We start from the raw sequence: 21,110 nt of genomic DNA, 5'->3' as shown, positions 1-21,110 counted from the left end.
CCTCACATGTGCCTTCATTATAGTGAAAACTTCCGCCTGAAAGACCTTATAGCAATCCAGGAAACTATGTGACATCCTAATTCCAAAGAAATCCATGAAAACCTCTGGATTAGTGCACCTATCCATTGTCGACCCATTTGTGTATGTAAAAGCTCTTGAAGGAAAGGCGAGGTACCCAGTGGGCAATACCCACAGTCCACTGATCCTTTTCTGGGAAGGCGAAGCCCAGCCAGTCAAAGAAAGTATCCGCTGATATATAATTCGTAGTTCTGCATGTGACCTGCCGTCATGCAACTTGCCAAATCCGTCAAACAGGCTTCGTTTTTTGACAGGGTAGGCCAAAGGAGATTTCCTTATTAACGATCGGCTTCGTCCGACTTTATGCCGCACCTTCCATTTCTTATGTAAAAACTTAACTTACGCAATTGCTTTTGCAGTATGCCGCCTTTATAATGGAAAATATCTAAAGTTGATAATGTGGCTTACCTGGATGATTTCTGATTTCTCCAATAATTGTCTATGGGATTACGCTAAAATTGCATTATGGTCATTTCTAGGTCAACATTTTATTATCTTCAATTTGTTTTAGCTAATTTTTAAATAAAGTTTTCGTTTTTTATAGTATACTGTTCAGCAAAATCGTTGATACATACATAAAATTTCCACTCTTTTTTTGAAAAAAGAAAACAAAAAAAAAAGAAATATACAACGACACGCATGATAAGCGCAACCAAAAATTAAAGTGCTTTTAAAACAAAGTGCTTCAATCGAAAGGAATACAACCAAGTTTTTCACAAAAGGAAATAAAAACGACAACTACCTTGCAAGGAACATATTAAGTATCAAAAAAAATTAATTTAAATTAAATAAATGCTATAAGTACTTTTTCCCAAATTATAATAGTTATAATGATAATAATAAAAAAAATCAAGATCATTGTGAACGTAAAGTTAGCTAAAATTAAAAATATCTTTCATTCTCACACCGAAAGAATAGCTCTGGGATGAACACAAATCCATAAGTGTGGTGTGCCGTATGGCCATACAAATATTTCATGTACGGCGGCAATCAAGCACATGTTACGAACATAAAACACAGCTCTCTGTTATTAATTACGAAAGTATAAATGACGAAATGCAGCCGAAACAGCGTTTACAAGATGACGGCACAATGGCATTGCAGTAGGACAGTACAGCAGTTGGATTTTAAACCATTTGCCCACTTCATAATTTGCAAAGGCAAAACAAAAGCGGTATAAAACAGCCTATGGCCACAAAGACAGGCATCAAAACCATGGAATCCTCCGAGGTGTAAGGATTCGGTTGACGTGGCCCACTAGTTTTAGAATTTTTACGATTATCTTTTAGTAAATAATCGACATCATCATCAAAGCCATCACCATCATGCTCGTAAACATCATCTATGGTTTCATCTTCCTCAGAGTCTAGAGGCTCATGATTCAGCTCCTCTGCCAAAACTTTTTTATTTTGTTTTGCTTTCTTACTTTGGGTATGGGCATTTATTTCATGATTTCTTTCCTCTGCTGCATAACCCTCATCGAAATCCTTTCCGGCCTCATTTTGTATTGGCATTAAGCGTGGTATTCGCTCCACATCGCCTTTGAATAAAGCAAATGCATTGATTTTTGGATTATCATAAGCACCCTTTATGAAATCCAGACGTATCACATTGTTGCGTATATCGGATACTTCATCTTTGTAATGTAATTTGCCACGCGATACGCTGAAAAATATGTACTCGTCATGGGCGGTACCGCGACCGACTTGGGCGAAAATATCCAAATTCGAAACGATTTCGTGTTGGCGATTGAGAACGACATCGAATACCTGCAAAAAAGAAACAAAATTGATAAAATAATGAACAAATACCTATCAACTGGGTTCTAATCATATAAGTTAGGTTAGGTTGGAGTAGCTGTCTATATATTGTATTGGGTTGCTCAAAAGTAATTGCGGACTTTTCATAGAGTCGGCGTTGACAAATTTTTTCACAGCTTGGGACTCTGTAATTGCATTCCTTCTTCTGTCAGTTATCAGCTGTTACTTTTAGCTCTCTTTAAAAAAAAAGTATATTTGATTAATGTTCATTCTAAGTTCTATTAAAAATGCATTTACTTTCTTTTAAAAAATCCGCAATTACTTTTTGGGTAACCCAATATGTAAAAGAGTTGAGTGACTGACTGATTGCTGTCTGACTGATCATCGCCCAGCCCAAACGGCTAAAGCTAGAATCATGAAATTTTGCACGAATGTTGGTCTTGGGTCACAGGCACGGGGTAAGGCTGGAGTTGGTGATATTTGCATGTAAAGGTACTAAAAAGTACCAAAAAGTACGAAATGGTACATATTTACCCAGCGCGAATGGAAAGGGCTAGAATTATGTTCTTGGGCTCAAATGAAAAAGCATCTCGAAAAAAAGGTTTGGTAAACAAATTTGGAAAATCCTACCGCAAGTGGGAGAAATAGTACATTTAGTACCGCAATTGGTACTATTTGGTAATTTCTTTGTAAATTTAACTAGAACTTTGTAAATTTAACTAGAAACTTTTACATTTAGGTACTAAAAAAAGTACAAAAAAGGTACGAAGTGGGCGAACTTTTTGCAGGGCGGATGGGTAGAGGTAGAATTTTGAAATTTGACATAAAAGACAAAGAGGAGGATGAAAAGAAACCAGTAAAAGCTCGGTTCGAATCTCGGGACTCGAACCACCATGGACTCTACTAAAAATGTATACACAATAAATAAAGTTGTAGGGCAGGATTTTATTCTACATACCAAACTTCTGTCAAAAATTGAAGTTTCTAGGAAACGAACAAGGATGATCGAGAGATCGGGGCTCGAGAAGTCAAATCGGGAGATCGGTTTATATGGGATCTATATCAGGTTAGAGACCGATTTGGGCCGTACTTAGCACCGATCTTGGAATTCATATCAAAACACAACATGCAAAATTTCGGCCAAATCTGACAAAAATTACGGCTTCCAGGGGCTCAAGAAGTCAAGTCGTGAGATCGGTTTATATGGGAGCTATATCAAGTAATAGACCGATTTGGACCGTGCTAAACACAGTTGCTGGAAGTCATAACAGAACAGTCAGATCGGATAAAAACTGCGCTTTCCAGCGTTAAAGAAGTCAAATCGTGAGGTCTGTTTATATGGGAGCTATATCAGGTTATACACCGATTTTGACTCTAGTTGACACTGTTGTTGGAAATCATAACGGAACTCTACATGCATAATTTTAGCCAAATCGGACAAAAATTGCGGTTTGTAAAGGCTCAGGAAATAAAATCGGGCGATCGGTTTATATGGGAGCTATATCAGGTTATAGACCGATTTGTACCGCACTTAACACATTTGTTAGAAGTATTAACAGAACGCTACATGTAGTATTTCAGCCAAATCGGATAAAAACTGTGGCTTCCAGGGGTTCAAGAAATCAAATCGGGAGATCGGTTTATATGGGAGCTATGTAAGGTTATAGAGCGAATTGGACCGTACTTAGCACAGCTATTGGAAGTCATAACAAAACACCAAAAGCAAAATTTTGGCCAAATCGGTCAAAAATTGCGAGTTCCAGGAGCTCAAGAAGTTAAATCGGAAGATCGGTTTATATGGGAGCTATAGCAGGTTATAGACTGATTGGGACTATACTTGGCACGGTTGTGGGACAGAACACTACGTGCAAAATTTTAGCCAAATCCGACGAAAATTTCGTCTTGTAAAGGTTCAAGCAATGAAATCGGAAGATCGGTTTATATGGAAGGTATATAGGCTTGGCACAGTTCACTATCCGCAATCTGTGGACGCGACCGGTAGCTCGCAGTTAAGCTTCTTGTGACAGCAATGAATACCACACGGATTGGACCTCAATGTCCCAGTCAGTGTGGTGCTAATAGCTATCCCGTGCCGGGGGTGGTTGAAGTGACTGATCTTAGTGTTTTTCCTTCTATTGGCGGAAGCCATGAGGAAAGCCATCTTGACGCAACATGTCCTTAGTAATCCACACTTGAATCTAAGATCTGCACTCCAATCTTTTGGCTTATTCTAACGTGAACGTATCCTACATATGTCTGTAGTGCAAATGATTTCTAAAAAGTGTTAATGTATCGAAATTCCTTGCCAGTTAATAGAAATTGTATGTGATATTAACCATATGGCATAATTTTCATTTCTTTTACCCACAAATGGGAACAAAACGCCCACTTATTTGATTTCTAAATATATGTGTGTCGTTATCTATGACCAGCATGATAGATGGGACGTAATCCAATTGACAGCACAATATCAATATATTTTATTATCAGTCTTCAGCTAATTCCTATGCCCTTATCAACTTTCTAGTATCCAAAAAAAAAAAGAACTGCACACATCATTTAAATGAAAACCATGCTCACCTTCATGTTTGGCTCATTAAAGTACACCTCACAAAATTTTAACATCAATGCATAGTTGCCATCACCCTCCAAGGGCAAATCATAGCCAAATGTAGCTGTATGATATCGTTCCGTACGGTAAAGCACCTCATCTTGTTCCGGCACACGACCAATAATCAATAAATGATTGCCATAATCTGATGCAGTGCCGACATTCAATGGATCAGATTCATACACAATCCCATGTTTATCAGTGTGGTCATAGCCACCAGCATTTACAGCGTATATAACCTGTAAGTCACCATTCACTGCTGCATCAGCGATACCTGGTGCCGAGGTGGTTATCAAGAGAGCAACGAAAACAAGTGGTCTCCAAATTGTTGATGTTTTTATCGTTAATGACTTGGCCACTACAAAGTCCATTATATTGCGGTGGAATGCTTTTCAAAAATGCATGTAGCAAACAAAATCCTATCTTGAAAACAATTTCGGCTTTCTATTGCTATTTTTAAACAAGCTGCTACTGCTGCCGCTGCACTGCTGCTGTTGATAGGTAGGACACGTAGTTCGATTCTACGATTTGCAGTGAGTGAACATTACCTATAAGAAAACGACAGAATCGATTAATTTTGATACGCTTGGCATACACCGACTTTAGCCACAATTGTCCCAGAAATTATTTAATTGAATGGTACTGGATTTTCATATTTGTTTACCTTTTTGCAGCGTGTTCCACTTTTTTAGTATGTATGAGTGAATTTACATCATTCTCCCCCTTCCAAAAGGTAGTTAAACGAAACATTATAGTTAGTGCTGACGTGCCGTAACAAATGTATCACCCAGCTGATCAATTAAACAGATAACCCAATAAGCTCATGTTTGTCAATATGGCTAAAATGGTGAACACCCTATCAAAATTCTGAAGGTGATAATCATATGGTAATTTTGAAAAAATGAAGCTTGCGACAGGCATTGGGAAATTTTGCCATACATATTGGCTTTGGATGTGGTTTCATGCTTGTTGCTGAATGGCAAATATTGTAAAAATTTGTGATTTCATTGCAAGATTGCTTCGTCCTTAATTTAAGGTCCAGTATGCAACTTAAACGAAATTTTAGGTAGCAAAAAACTTCAAAATTAAATGTTATTTTGTGGAAACATCTATTAGGTGGTGCAAAAATTAATCAAAGCAATTTTTTCTTACAAGGTGGATTTAAAAAGATGGTCTCACGAGAACAGCTGTTAACAACCGGCCAGGTTTGAAGGTATTACGATGACAGATTTTTGTTTGCCTTCTCTCTTCGTTATTTTCTCTCTAGCATATTCTCTGCTCATGTACGCACATGTATACACACACGCACAAAAATGTCTTTGTGTGTGTTGGCAAAACTTTGATCAGCTTGATGACATTTGTCATTTCAAAAATGACATTATTCTCAACACAACCGTGTGTGGTTACGTCTGTGCATTTCTTATGACAACGAAACATTCGTTTAAGATGCATACCGCCCTTAAGAAGGGTATGTTTGTTGATCAAAGTATGAAAATAAAGAGGAATCTCGCCGCCGCGTATTTGTTTATGTTTCTCCGGCGCCAATAAATAATTTTCGGCACTGTACTTGCATTTTCACGTGTTGAATTCAACATTATTTTCAAAAGGTTTCCCGAATCGTTGTCTGCAAGGAAATTGATCAATTTTGAAAGTTATCAATCGGGAAATCCTAAAATAGTCTCTTTGGAATACATTCACCAGGCCTTGAATCCAAAATCAATATCCGTAACATCAATTTCCTGCGAAACAAAAATGAATTTCGAAAACGAGGACAGTTTGCAGTTTGAGCATTTGGCTGGAGGGAATATAATTGAAAAACCTCCCATATACGGTAGTTCAGGAGAGTAAGTTAAGTTGCGCTATGAGATAAAGCCCTTAGTAAAAACGTTATTTTACCCCCCCCCCCCCCACCTCTAGACACTTGCTGTTCCTGTCGGGTGATGTTATCAACGTGTATTCCACAACCACCGGCCAACTGGTACGTAAGCTGGTGGGTGCCACAACCCCCTTGGCAGACTATGACTTTGAATTGGATAATGAGCACATTGTTGTGGCCTGCAGTCAGTCTGGCGAAATATTGGCATGGACTTGGAAAACTGGCGAGTTAATGGGCTGTGTTCAAATGGATATTGGTCCAGGTGTTGTCACCAACTTTAAACTGCTTAATTTGTGGGGAAATTCTCAATTGCCCTATGCCTTCATGTGCATGAAGTTGCCACAAACTGCGATAAATTGGCGCCTTGTGGATCGAGTTGAGGGCAGGTTCATTCCCATACCATTCGATCTAAAACTTTCGTAAGTTGGATGGGTATATGCTTAGGAAGAAGGAGAAATAGTTTTTAAAAATATGTTTTTCTTTTAGAATGAAGCCCCCTTTAATGGCTGTGGATAACAAAAACTTTCCCAACCTGGTATTGGTACAAGGATTCTATGTTTATTTCGTCAACTACAAAAAGTGGACATGGAAAAGGTAATGAGCGATGGAAATTGTTGATCTCTAACATCTGCATAAGCTATAACCAATTTTACGACATTAAGATAAACCGATCTTGTGAATTATATTCTCAGTCGCAATTTCAATCAGATTTAGTGATAGTTTTGTAAGGATGTTTGGCGCGTACTCGAAATATGAACCTAGGTTATGGTTTGCTCGCCGCTTCAATCAATTCCATTCTAGGTCCATTGTGTTTTTCCTTGATAGTGATGGTATATGATTGTGTTAATAGCATCACAGTGTCGGAGAAAAGAACGTGAAGAAAGCGGTATTCGTGAAGCAATATTGTAAGAATGGTTGTCTGGAAGTCCAGAATAAGTACTTATCGGGAGTACTCTTTAATCAGAAACCTGAGGCCTTACAATAGTCAGGAAAGACAAGAAGACTAAGTGACTGGGCCGAATCCAGACAAGGTATAAGGATTCAGCTGCAATCCTATAACTCCTATTTAACCAGATCGGGGTTCTTTTTTTTGTTTTATGCAGTTACCTGCCGTGGGTGCCTTATCCTGCGGGGCTTCTAACCAAGAGTAAATATAATGTCTCTATGCATGGGTAACAATGTGCGTTGTTTGCATATGGTAAGAAAGGGAATACCATTTTAAACTCCTTCCTTTGTGAGCCACGGTGCCCAATTGTTCCCATACAGAACCTCACCAAAATTCAGGCTGGAACGTGCACTGAGTCGGCAGCCCCCAACTAGTTGGCGTTCTATCGGGTCAATCCGGTGATTTTTATTGTTGTTTATGTTGTTGTGGCAGCGTGTTGCAAAGTGGGCGGCAGCCCTCGCCGATAAAGGTCTTCATTGAGTCAATCAGGCACGTACAACCGTCTGCTATGGGATTGTTTTGGAGTGTTCTGACCCCCGTAGTACCAGATTGGCGACCAACTACTAGAAACTGTTAAACTGTGTGCAGTTATACACCAAATGTTTTTAAACTGTCACCATCCGAAAATGTACCAAAAAGATTTTTGTTAATGGACTCGAAGTTAACCCAAAACATTAACAAGCATCCGAGTAGGCATTGATTTTCCATTATAGACCACCTAGAGAGATTTAAGATTCTCCCCTGGTGTGGTTATTAAAACACTTAAACAACTTTCAGTTCTTCTCATCTCCTTAAACTCAGCCTTAATTTTCGTCTCGCGTCGTCTGTAGCCGATAAGGCGTTGTCATATACCTGTGCAAAGTGAACACCATTAGGAGCAGTCTAAGGCCTTGTTTTCTCATCCCCAGCGGTATAAGTGATGTGCTCGTCCCCAAGTAAATGAGTCTTAGGGACATGGCCACCCTGCAACGCATAGCCTGAGCCAACGGGCTATCGTTGTATAAAGCATTTGTTTGACCAAAATATTCCCAAGGGGCGAGCTTGCCGCAACCTCATTTCTTGCCACACCCTGAAGGCCCGGGGCCTAGGACTATCTGATATCTTTCCCTGTGGTAGGTTTAGGTTGGAGTACTTAAGGCTTTTCTTTCTCATCCCCAGCGGTATAAGTGATGTGCTCTTCCCCAAGTAAATGGTTCTTTGGGTCGTGGCTACCCGGCAACACATAGTCTGAGCCAATGGGTTATCGTTGTATAAAGCATTTGTTTGACTAAAATATTCCCAAGGGGCAAGCTTGCGGCAACCTCATTTCCTGCCACACCCTGAAGACGCGGGGCCTAGGACTATCTGATATCTTACCCTGTCGTAGGTTTAGGTTGGAGGATATGCGCCTAGCAACCTCGATTGGTTGCTGCTTTATTCAAAAACTTTAGTTATGGTAGTGACAATTTCTGCAGCGCTAGTCTGTTCGTGTCAGCTATGTGACACGCAGTGGAATAATATTCAGATCTGTCAAAATGCCGCTCTACGAACAGCGACAGACTGTTTTCGCAGGGAAGTCTTGAGGTGGATCTTCATGACCTAGAACAAGAGGTTCAGCGCTAGAAAAGAGAACCTCTAGATCAAGCGTCATATCAAGCAGGTCTGGGCAACATTCATGCAGTCACGATAGGAGATGCAGTGAAAAGCAACCGGGTGAATGTTGTCCTTGGAGAAAGACCGCCAACCATCGTACTTGAAGAGACGAAAGTTTTGCTTTTTTGAAAACTACGTCTAAGTCATCAGTAAAAAGAAAACTCTTGCATTCCAAGCAATTGCGTTCTAGAATCAAGGAGTATCCGACCTTTGATGGGCTCCAGTTTTCCAACTGCCTCAGTCTAAGGGCACTCTTCGTCGTTGAGTACTTCAAATGCAGGTTAAGGCCTCAGACCGAGTATGGTATTAAGCGCCTTGCTTGGTGCACTATTCCACCTCCTTAAAATCACCAACGCCTCAGTGCCAGCCTAATGTGAGACCATTAAACGTCCAGTGCATTGTCCGAGGCTTAAGGCCCCAACTGCTGTCTATCGCAACAATGAACTCTTGACCTTGTCCTTGACAATACTGCTCCAGCTTAACTTTCGCCAGCATTAAGCCCAAGTATCCTACTGGAATTCCTCTGTTATCTGCTTTGTTTCTATTTAGAGTAGTTTTGGGCGCCTTATTAAATCTATTGATGGGAAATATTTTTTTTTATTTGGTTGATAGACTCTAAGCTGTATATAACATCAGAGTCTCAGCTTCCCACATCTTTTATTTTTTATTTCATTTATTTTACCGATAATATTGCTTATATTTCAGATTTATGAACGCCCATAAAGTTCCTGTTACCGTTCTTCAAAAACATCCTTCCGAGGATTGTTTTGCTACTGGTGATGAAACTGGCAAAATTTTCCTATGGCGAGAATTTACTAGCCAAGCTGAAGTAAAGACGGTAAGTTTATTACGAAAAACAATTTCCAGCAGGGATTTTGCCAGAATATTATTTTCGGGCCCCATATTAGAAATACGAAACAAAAATAAGCACATGTACGCAATAGCATTCGATAAATAGGAATTTTGGGGCTCGGGCCCGATAGCCACCGCCCCCTGGCTACAAGTATCTTTTATATCACACTAAATTGTGTTTCGTTTCGTTGGCCCTTAAGTGTTTGCGGCCCCCTTTTGACATGGTCCAAATTTGAAAATAATTTAGGCGTCGATTATGGATGGCAACTCAACTATGGTTGCGTTGCCAGAAGTTAAAATCATGAAATTAAACTTAGTATAAAGTTGGAAAATTTTGTTAGTTTCGTTCAATATCAGTGTTTTGAACGTCCAGCCGGGCCGGGTCGAATCTTGGGAACCCACCACCATGGATTCTGCTAAAAAAAAATTATACAAACTACATTTAGTTGAAGGGCATAATTTTATTCTACATACCAAACTTCTGTCAAACGAGCAAAAATTGAAGCTTTTAGGAACCGAACAAGGATGATCGAGAGACCGATTGACATGCGAGCTATATCAGGTTATATACTAATTTTGGCCGTACTTGGCACAGTTGTTGGAAGTCATAACAAAACACTACATGCAAAATTTCAGCCAAATTGGACACAAATTGCGGCTTGTAAAGGCTCAGGAAGTAAAATCGGGCGATAGGTTTATATGGGAGCTATATCAGGTTATAAACCGATTTGGCTTTCAGGGGCTCATTTAGTGAAATCGGGAGATTGGTTTATATGGGAGCTAGAAATATGAACCGATATGGGCCACTCCCCAATGATCTACTTAGATATTATGTATCTGTGCAAAATTTCAAGCGACTAGATTTACGTGTTCGACCTCTATCGTGATTTCGACAGACGGACGGAGATGGCTAGATCAATTCAAAAAGAGACGATCAAGAATAAATATACTTTTTGGGGTCTTAGACGAATGTTTCAAGGTGTTACAAACGGAATGACTAGATTAGGGTACTCCCTTCCTATGGTGGTGGGTATAAAAATTATGCAATTCAATACAGAAATTATAGCAAATTTGCCCTTTGGCAACTCAACTGAAGTTGGATATGGGTAGCGTTTTTGGGATAAGGGGTAGGTCCGCTTCCACCCGATATCTAAAAATTATATATCCTATATTTCCTTTCAAACAAACGTACACAATCTATGAAAATTTTAAGAAAATCGATTCGGCCATGTATCATATAGTCATAATGGGTCTAATGGCGTTTTTGAGGGGTGTCGTGACCCGATGGTTGCTTAGACTAACACTTTAGTACTATATTCGTATTCTACTCTTCAATATCTTTCATTTGATTCCCATATTGTCCCGATCTATCCATTTTTGATTATGGGTCCTATAAGGTCCCATAAGGGGGAGGGTCCGTCCCCCTTTCGATATCGAAAAATTATATAGCCTATTTTTCCTTCCAGACCAACCTACACAATATGCGAAAATTTCGGGAAAATCGCTTCTGCCTTTTTTCAGTCTATACGGAACAAACAAACCGAGACCCATATATCCGTGAATGGCTAATGTGCCCCCATTTTGGGCGTTTTTGTGGGGGTGGGTTAACCCCTATACTTCGACATGAATTTGTATGCCAGATTCGTTATCTGCTCCCGCATATTTTTCATTTGATATCCATATTGCCCTTATCAATTGAGACCCATATTGTCATGATCGTCAAATAAACACATCTTAGGGGTTTTTGGGGCGGGGCCGGCCTGCCAGGTACTTGGACCCAACTTTTATTATTCGTACTCGTACTCTATTCTTGAATGCCATATTTTCCCGATCGGTCCACATTTATTTGTTGGTAGTACTTTTGGGATAAGGGGGAGGGTCCGCCCCTCCCGATAACAAAAAATTATATAGCCTATGTTTCGTTCCAGACCAACCTACACAATCTGTGAACATTTCAAGGTAATCGGTTCAGCCGTTTTTAAGTCTATACGGAACAAACAAACAAACACGAATTGAATTTTATATATAAGATATATCTTTCATCCGATATAACCCTTAAAGTCTGCAATAGCGACCATTTAAGTCCTACCGAAAAAAATCTTACAAGATTCTATTCAGTTTTTCAATAGGTTTCATTTATTGAAAGTAGTGCGTATGTTGTCTCGGTGGTGTAGGGTATTATATAGTCGGCGCCGCCCGACTTTTGTCTTTCCTTATTGGTTTTTATTAACACATATTATCTCTGTTTTTCAGTCACTTTACCATTGGCATCATACCAAAGTTACAAGCATTTGCTTTACCGTATCCGGTGCTAATTTCTTCAGCAGTGGTGATGAAGCTGTTTTGGTCAAATGGAATGTACAAAATCCCGAATATAAACAATTTTTGCCACGCATGTCAGCAAAAATTCAACATATTGTTGTAAGTCCGGACAACTCACAAATTGCCGTGTGCACCGTCGATAATGGCGTACAAATTGTGGGAACTGAAAATAAAATACTCAGCAATCTGCAAGAGTTTACCTATATAGTGGATGACAAGACAGGCAACAGCAAATTTCCTGTAGGATTGCGTTTAAATCCTCGCACTAATACCCTGGTACTCAATGGTCGTACGGGTTCTTTACAATTCTATAATACATATACTAAGAATATGTTATACAATGTGAGTAAATAATTGTTGCACATAATTGAGTTCTTTATCACATTGGTCTGTTGTATTATTTTTAGCTAAATATTGTCAATCAAAATCAATTGTCTACAGAAAGTGATCGTATCTTATATGACATACGAGTGACCAAGGCCGCCTTTAATATTGATTGGTTGGTTACCGGGGAGGTGTTCAACGATCAAGAACATTTGCCTGAATTGCGTTTGAAATTTTGGAAATTTCAAGAGGAATCACAACGGTAAGCTTGACCAAAGGCTGTATGAGATGGTGATGGTGTTTACCTTGCCCATTCTCCTATTCTGTGATTACTAAATATTTATCTATTTTCTTATTCCAGCTATGCTCTCAACACAAATATTGAATTGCCCCATGAAGGTGGTTTCAAGGCTATTGAATTCTCGAATGATTATCAGGTGGATAATCTACTTTGTGCCACCGTGGGCGAGGATAACATTATCAAAATGTGGTGTCTTCATGATTCCGATAGTATATATAAAGATGGTAAATCATGGTTTTGCATTGCTCAGACCTCCTACAGAAATCTACCTGTCGAATCGATATCCTTTTCACAAGATGGCTCCCTACTTGCCGCTGGATTTGGCAATACCCTGTGTATATACAACGCGGAAGATTTGAAACTTAAAGCTGCCTTGTCTGCGCCCAATGGTATGGATGGTTGTGTTAACAAAGTCCAGATTCGTATACCCTCAAAAAATGTCAATGGCGTTAAAGTGGATTTAAAAGAGAAACGTGATCGACTCATGAAATTATTTTCCAATATGTTGGAATTAAATGATGAGACTTTGATAAAAGAATTACATAAAACTGTTAATGACAAGAGAACAATATCACAGCATAAAGCCTCGAAGCCAGTCATTCGTTTGGGTGATGAACAAAAGAAAGCTCTCTACGCCAGAGTACTACAAATGCATGAGCTAAACCTGTTTCAAAAGGTTATGATTTATCAAAAATTAGGCATTGGCCTTAAGGTTCATCCACAAATGGCCAGCAAGGTTGCCGACTACATTCACAATACAGTCAAACAACGTAGGAAGGAGAAACGTGTACAGCTATTGCATGCACAAGTGCATCATTTGAATAAGCAATGTCGCTTTAAAGCTAAATATCGTTTGGAACAGCACACCAAAAGGCAGCGCATTTATGATGCTGCCATAACCAACAATCTGGTGCCGCTGTTAAGTCTTATGAATTTAAGCCACAACACCCAAACTCCAGTGACCAATGGTTCTGGCTCTTCTCAAGCCTCGAAGGGCACAAAAGACTTTAAGGAAAAGGTGATACCAAGCAAACCTAGCATTGCTCAAATAAGACATGTTCAATTTGCTGCAGAGGAATATGGTCATTTGGTAGCTGTATGCACAGAACGTCGTATACTCATATGGAATCTGTTAACGTTACGCTTACAATCGGTATTAAAATTAAGCGTAAAACATTTTACATTTGATCCACAGACAAATTTAATGGCAGTGGTTACAAATTATGATGAACGTAAGTTTTTTGGTGTTTAAAGTAAACATTTTTTTGTTCAACTTAAATTTTTATTTTAGTTCATATTTTCCAACCTAATGTACCACTGCCTATTTATCAACGCCGTAATATGCCTAAACTGCATGGCATGGCCTGGATACCCAGGCGTTACCCCAAGCAACGTTCTCTTAATTTAGATTGGCAGGCTCAATCTACCTTATACTTCTTAACAGATGATCAAGTAAGTTAAATGCTCTGTGCCTGTTTTGTTTGTAAAGTTGAATTTTCTTAAATTTCTTTTGTTTTTGTTTTTCTAGCACATTATATTCTTGTCCTCATCCAGGGAAAAACAACCAGATGCACCAACGCCTGTTGTTTTCGACAATGTTGCCTCTGAGTTAATGCAGTACACCACCTTTGGAACGTATGCTGTAAAGTCAACAATAGAAAAGCAAGCATCTAACAGACAGTCAGGTCCCTTAGTATTGGGTAATTCTGATAGGACGGCGGTGAAAGCGGTAAGTACTTGTTAATACAAATTTGAAATATTTCTTCACACACTTGCGATCAAGGAATAAGGGAAAGTTTCTGCCTTTTTACCTTTTAATCATTTGAGAACAAAAAACACAAGATTTCTCACTAATGCGACGAGACTGTTCCCAAAAATAGCTGAACTAAAACAAAGCAACCAATTTGGGAAAAATTGCTTGAACGCTTTGTTTATGATAAATCCATCTACCGTAAAGTCAATCTTATCATTTTTGGGAAATCTGTCCCCAAAAGATAAATCATGTTAAGGTCCATTTTTAGTTGGACTGAGAATTTTCAAATAAATTTAAGCGATCACCCGTAACGCCGTGTGTGTTATGAAAGCTTCGTAAAAGTTGGTTAGCATAACCGCCAATAACGCTGAATGCTTGGGTTCGAATCCTGGCGAGACCATCAGAAAAAATTTTCAGCGGTGGTTTTTCCCTCCTAATACTGGCAACATTTGTGAGGTACTATGCCATGTAAAACTTCTCTCCAAAGCAAGCCGATATGGTCTGAAGTAATTTATTTTAAATTAATGCACCACTTTTATTCACACCTGCATCCCATAAAGCGGTGATCAATCTCGAACTATTTGCTATCCATATGGTACTAAATAGAAAGACCCTTGGACTAAAGTCTGAATGTGGCAAATGCCCCGGCAAAGAGTATAGAGATGCCGGATGCTAAAACCATTAAGAGGTAGAATTAGAAGGATTAACGCCTCCAAATGTGTGGAAGCAAAATAAATCTAGTTTATCTGGCATCTGGCATGAATAGGTTTTGCGGAGGCAGGCGCATATAGCTGTTGTCTGCTCGAAACACTACAGTGCCTGACCGTGAAGTTCGATCATATATAAAACACTCTCTAGACTACATATCATATAACCTATATATAGGTTAGGCTGGAGGGCACGCGACCAGCAACCTCGGTTTCTAGCCACTTCATATGACAAAGCGAGTTATTGGTGCCTTTAAAGCAAAAACGTACTAAGTTCGGCCAGGCCGAATCTTGGGAACCCAACATCATGGATTCTGCTAAAGTATGGGAGCTATATCTGGTTATAGACCGATTTGGACCGTAATTGGCACAGTTGTTGAAAGTCATAACAGAACACTATATGCAAAATTTCGGCCAAAACGGATACAAATCGCAACTTGTACGGTCTCAAGAAGTCAAATCGGGTGATCGGTTTATTTGGGAACTATATCTGGTTATAGACCGATTTGGACCGTTCTTGGCACAGTTGTTGAAAGCCATAACAGAACACTATGTGCAAAATTTCGGCCAAAACGGATACAAATCGCAGCTTGTACGGGCTCAAGAATTCAAATCGGGAGATCGGTTTATATGGGATATATATCAGGTTCTTGGCCGATTTGGACCGTACTTGGTTTGAAGTCATAACAGAACACTACATGAAAAATTTCAGCTAAATCGAAAAAAAATTGCGGCTTCCAGGGTCTCAAGAAGTCAAATCGGGAGATCGGATTATATGGGAGCTATATCAGGTTATAGACCGATTTGGACCGTACTTGGCACAGTTGTTGGAAGTCATAACATAGCACTATGTGCAAAATTTTAGCCAAATCAGATAAAAATTTAAGCTTCCAGGGTCTTAAGAAATCAAATCGGGAGATCGGTTTATATGGGAGCTATATCAGGTTATAGGCAGATTTAAACCGTACTTGGCACAGTTGTTGGAAGTCATAACATAGCACTATGTGCAAAATCTCAGCCAAATCAGATAAACATTTAAGGTTCCAGGGTCTCAAGAAGTCAAATCGGGAGATCGGTTTATATGGGAGCTATATCCAAATCTGAACCAATATAGTCCATTTGTAATCCCCAACGACTTACATCAATATTAAGTATCTGTGTAAAATTTCAAGCGGCAAGCTTTACGCGTTCGACCGCTTTCGTGATTTCGATAGACGGACGGACGGACATGACTAGATCGACTCAGAATGTCGAGACAATGAAGAATATATATACCTTATGAGGTCCTATATCAATATTTCGAGGTGTTACAAACGGAATGACTAGATTGGTATACCCCCATCCTATCGTGGTGGGTATAAAAAAAATGAAAGTCAAAACGGAACACTATGTGCAAAATTTCAGCTAAATCTGACCAAATTTGCGGCTTCCAGGGGCTCAAGAAGTCAAATCGGTAGTTCGGTTTATATGGGAGCTATATACAAATCTGAACCAATATGGTCCATTTGTAATCCCCAACGACTTACATCAATATTAAGTATCTGTGTAAAATTTCAAGCGGCAAGCTTTACGCTTTCGACCGCTTTCGTGATTTCGATAGACGGACGGACGGACATGGCTAGATCGACTTAGGATGTCGAGACAATGAAGAATATATATACCTTATGGGGTCCTATATCAATATTTCGAGGTGTTACAAACGGAATGCCTAGATTATTAGTATACCCCCTTCCTATGGTGGTGGGTAAAAAAAAAAATGTCGCACGACTCCGGGAAAATAGCTCGACTCCGACTGCGGAATCAACTCCGAGCACAAATGCTATGTTTGTTACATCCCTACTACTGTGGTACATTACTACTGTGGTACAAAGAAGAGAGATAGACCCATTAATTAGCATAAGGATTGACTCGGTATGAGTTTTATTTTTCAGCGTTGCGTTAAAAATGCAACTCTGCAAACAAATCCCACAAAAGCTTTGCGTGTTGCTTTTGTTAAAGAATTTTAAATTTTGACGATTGAAATCGAGCGTCATTCTGTGTTACCAGACGTGAGTTTGTGTTTTAGGGCATCAAAGTTAAAAATTGTTATATATATTGGGATGCCCAAAAAGTAATTGCGGATTTTTTAAAAGAAAGTAAATGCATTTTTAATAAAACTTAAAATGAACTTTAATCAAATATACTTTTTTTACACTTTTTTTCTAAGGCAAGCTAAAAGTAACAGCTGATAACTGACAGAAGGAAGAATGCAGTTACATAGTCACAAGCTGTGAAAAAAATTGTCAACGCCGCAATTACTTTTTGGGCAACCCAATACCTCCCAATATGTGTACAATATGTTTTTATCAAAATCGGTCCAGATTTAGATATAGCTCCTATGTATATCTATTGTATATATATATTAAGCAACAAAAGCAGCATGAATCAAAAGCTGGGTATTATGCCCATGTTCCGACGACACTTTCGAAGCAATCTTCCTCTATTGTTGCTCATTTCCCACTCTATAAACAACATATAGACAACTTTTTTTCCTTACGATATCTCAGTAGTCTCAGTAGATAACCACACTCTTTCGTTTTTTAGGAACCACTTTTTTCTTGTAATTTTTAAGCCACTTTCTTTTAAATTGCGCACACAAATTATTAAATCGCTTTTTTATTGCTGTCATTTGGTTGTCGCCGATAATTATATTAAATTTCGTGGAAATTCAATTGATTACATTAATGGGTTTCGGATTATTCTCCAACCAAAAAATAGAAATATTGGGTTGCCCAAAAAGTAATTGCGGATTTTTTAAAAGAAAGAAAATGCATTTTTAATAAAACTTAGAATGAACTTTAATCAAATATACTTTTTTTACACTTTTTTTCTAAAGCAAGCTAAAAGTAACAGCTGATAACTGACAGAAGAAAGAATGCAATTACAGAGTCACAAGCTGTGAAAAAATTTGTCATCGCCGACTATATGAAAAATCCGCAATTACTTTTTGGGCAACCCAATATCTAAATTTTTAAGTTTTATGCCATCTGACATCAAATTTTTATGAGAAGCCGCGGATGGGCTATAATAATTTTTTCACAAAATGAAAGTACACATTAATACCTTTCACCACATATTTATTTTCTCGCGGATATATCCCGATACCGAATGTTCTACTCCAAACCGATACCGATACGGACAACAAAACAAACTACACCAAAAAAAGATAATACATGTTAACTCAAAAATATATTTATCACATAGAACATTTTTATTACTTGATAATACTATCTGATTTTACATACCTATACAAGGGTTTTCCATTTTAAAACAATAATTGAAATATTTATATTTACTGTTTGGCGCCTAAAATACTTTCACAGTTTATTTAAATTGAATGCCAGAAAAAGGTGCCTAAGAAACTAGGTCACCTTTGACAGCTCAGTATACCGTTGTGAAGTGTTACCAGATTGGTTTGTTTTTTATTTTTTAGTGTTTCAGAGTCTTGACAAAAGAATTCCGTTATTATTTTGTTCAAATTCTTCACTTGAAGAATTGACTTTTTTCCTGGAAAGCCTGTCATTGGCCCATAGTGCGTCCGTCTGTCTGTCTGCCATGTTAATTTGTGCACAAAGTACCCGTCACAATTTTTATCCCATCGTCTTCAAATGTAGTACTAATACTAAATTTCCCATGTTAAAATTTCTCCACAAAGAGGTGTTGCACTGCGGCATGCCGTTTGGACTCGGCTATAAAAAGGAGGCCCCTTAACATTGAGCTTAAACTTGAATCGGACAACACTCATGTGAGAAATTTGCCTCTGTTCCTTAATGGAAATTTGAATTTTGAAAATTTCCGATGAACATTCCATCTAGGAACAGGGGATACTGGTGACCATTTCAAAACCGTTTGGTGTTCAACTGGAAGCAGTTTCTAGTGTGTGGTCATCATTCTAGTACCACGGGAGTCAGGACACCCCAGTATAATCCCATTACAGTCGGTTGCAAAAATCCCAGAGAAGCTGGTAACGGATTGACCCGGTCAGTGCAAGTGTAGGACTTCGGTTCCATCCTGACTTTTGGCAAGGTTCCGTATGGGAACAATTGTGAAAGAATGTTTAAGAACACCCTGAACGGGGTGCCGCTTAGTGACACCACTTGGTAGAGAAGTTTTAACATGGCAGCATATCTCACAAATGTAAACAGCATTAGTAAGCGGATAACCGGTAACGGAGAAGCCGGTAACGGATTGACCCGGTCAGTGTAAGTGTAGGACTTCGGTTCCATCCTGACTTTTGGCAAGGTCCCGCATGGGAACAATTGAGAAAGAATGTTTAAGAACACCCTGAACGGTGTGCCGCATAGTGACTCCACTTGGTAGAGAAGTTTTAACATGGCAGCATATCTCACAAATGTAGACAGCATTAGTAAACGGATAACCACCGCTGTAAAATTTTCTGATTTTCACGCCGGAATTTGAACTAGAGATGTGCGCGTGAGTAATTTTCCATCCACGGAATTTGAACTAGAGATGTGCGCGTGAGTAATTTTCCATCCACGCAGACGAAACGAAAATTTTACTCACGCACGACTCACCCGACACTCACGAGGCACTCAGGACTCACGAGAAAATCACGACTCATGAGACACTCACGACTGACGTAACACTCACGAGGCATTCAAGACTCACGAGAAAATCACAACTCACAAAAAACTCATCAGTCTTGGTTAAAGAAATATTTTTCCATGAAGCGAAAAATATTTTTTTTTCATGCGTCTCAAATCATACCGCAATTGAACGTACGAAAATAAATGTACAAAACGTATCAGCCCTGCATAACCAATTACTTGTTCTTTTCATTTTTATGCATCTGTAAACAGATTCGTAGTTTAAATTATCGTATGATTTGAGAACATGCAAAAAATTTAAACTTTGTTCGTGATTTTCTCGTGAGTGCCTCGCGAGCGTCTGGTTAGAGCCTCGTGAGTGTCTCGTGAGTCGTGATTTTCTTGTGAGTCGCGATAAGTGCCGTGAGCATGATTTCACTCACTCACGAATAATTTTAATTCAATCACGGTTACGTACGATCACGTGATTGGATTTGGATCTCACTCACGAATCACGTGACTCACGCGTGATTCACACGACAAGTCACGACTCACGTGTACGCCTCAAATTTGAACCCATGCGTTCGGCGTCATAGGCGGACATGCAAACCTCTGCGCCACGGTGGTATCCAAATTAAGTACAGGCATCTTCTTTTGGCCTAGACTAACGAAGTCTATTGAAATTCGAAGAAATCGGTTCAGATTTGGATATAGCTCCCATATATATATGTTCGTCCGATTTGGACTAATATCTCAACAATATCATCATTTGTCAAGCGATTCTCACGAAATTTTGCGTGAAGATATCTCTTACAACTCTCGACATTACTGGTGAATTTCATTGAAATCGCTTCAGATTTGGATATAGCTCCCATATATATATATGTTCGTCCGATTTGGACTAATACCTCAATAATTTCATCATTTGTCAAGCGATTCTCACGAAATTTTGCGTGAACATTTATCTTATGACTCTCGAAATTACTGGTGATTTTTACAGAAATCGGTTCAGATTTAGATATAGTTTCCATATAATTGTAACGCCCGATTTTAACCTCTAGAACCTTTGCAAGCACATTTATCAACTGATCATCATAAAATTTGGCAACTCCCACAAAACACGCGGATTTGTTCAGTTGTTGTTGTAGCCACATTTGCATGTGGAGGTGGCGATTCTAGTCAAGCTCCTGTGGGTGAGCAAGTTCGTTCCGGTCCGATCTCCGCGGCAACAGGATGGTCATTGGTTATTTAAAGGCGCCAATAACTCGCCTTTTCATATCGAGCATCATAGGCACTCAGTGTTTGTGCAAGAGCCGGCGCAGCGCGGCCTCTCACTGAGACTCTCCGCTCTATATCGCTGAT

General features: G+C 39.1%; 2 protein-coding genes across 2 annotated transcripts in view; one reads left to right on the top strand and one right to left on the bottom strand.

Moving 5' to 3' along the window:
• Nucleotides 1–536: 536 nt before the first annotated feature.
• Nucleotides 537–5,211, bottom strand: LOC106081208 (malectin-B). Its single transcript, XM_013243016.2, has 3 exons — nt 5,114–5,211; nt 4,419–4,997; nt 537–1,847 (listed from the first exon to the last, which is right to left on the bottom strand). Exons 2-3 carry the CDS (start codon nt 4,818–4,820, stop codon nt 1,224–1,226), a joined length of 1,026 nt encoding a protein of 341 aa, XP_013098470.2. The 5' UTR covers nt 4,821–4,997; nt 5,114–5,211; the 3' UTR covers nt 537–1,223.
• An 804-nt stretch (nt 5,212–6,015) lies between these two features.
• The window catches only part of LOC106081212 (uncharacterized), a 44,228-nt gene continuing 29,133 nt past the window's right edge, over nt 6,016–21,110 (top strand). The window contains exons 1-9 of the mRNA XM_013243021.2: nt 6,016–6,293; nt 6,367–6,744; nt 6,812–6,919; nt 9,609–9,741; nt 12,009–12,419; nt 12,485–12,663; nt 12,763–13,934; nt 13,994–14,154; nt 14,231–14,431. Of these exons, the coding sequence (XP_013098475.2) occupies nt 6,202–6,293; nt 6,367–6,744; nt 6,812–6,919; nt 9,609–9,741; nt 12,009–12,419; nt 12,485–12,663; nt 12,763–13,934; nt 13,994–14,154; nt 14,231–14,431 (2,835 nt within the window). The 5' untranslated portion in view covers nt 6,016–6,201. The remainder of the gene's footprint in view (nt 6,294–6,366; nt 6,745–6,811; nt 6,920–9,608; nt 9,742–12,008; nt 12,420–12,484; nt 12,664–12,762; nt 13,935–13,993; nt 14,155–14,230; nt 14,432–21,110) is intronic.

Source organism: Stomoxys calcitrans, chromosome 3 (genome assembly GCF_963082655.1).
Source record: "Stomoxys calcitrans chromosome 3, idStoCalc2.1, whole genome shotgun sequence".
Taxonomy (NCBI): Eukaryota; Metazoa; Arthropoda; class Insecta; order Diptera; family Muscidae; genus Stomoxys; species Stomoxys calcitrans.
The sequence above is the reverse complement of the archived record's forward strand: the minus strand, read 5'-3'. Positions and strand labels throughout refer to the sequence as shown.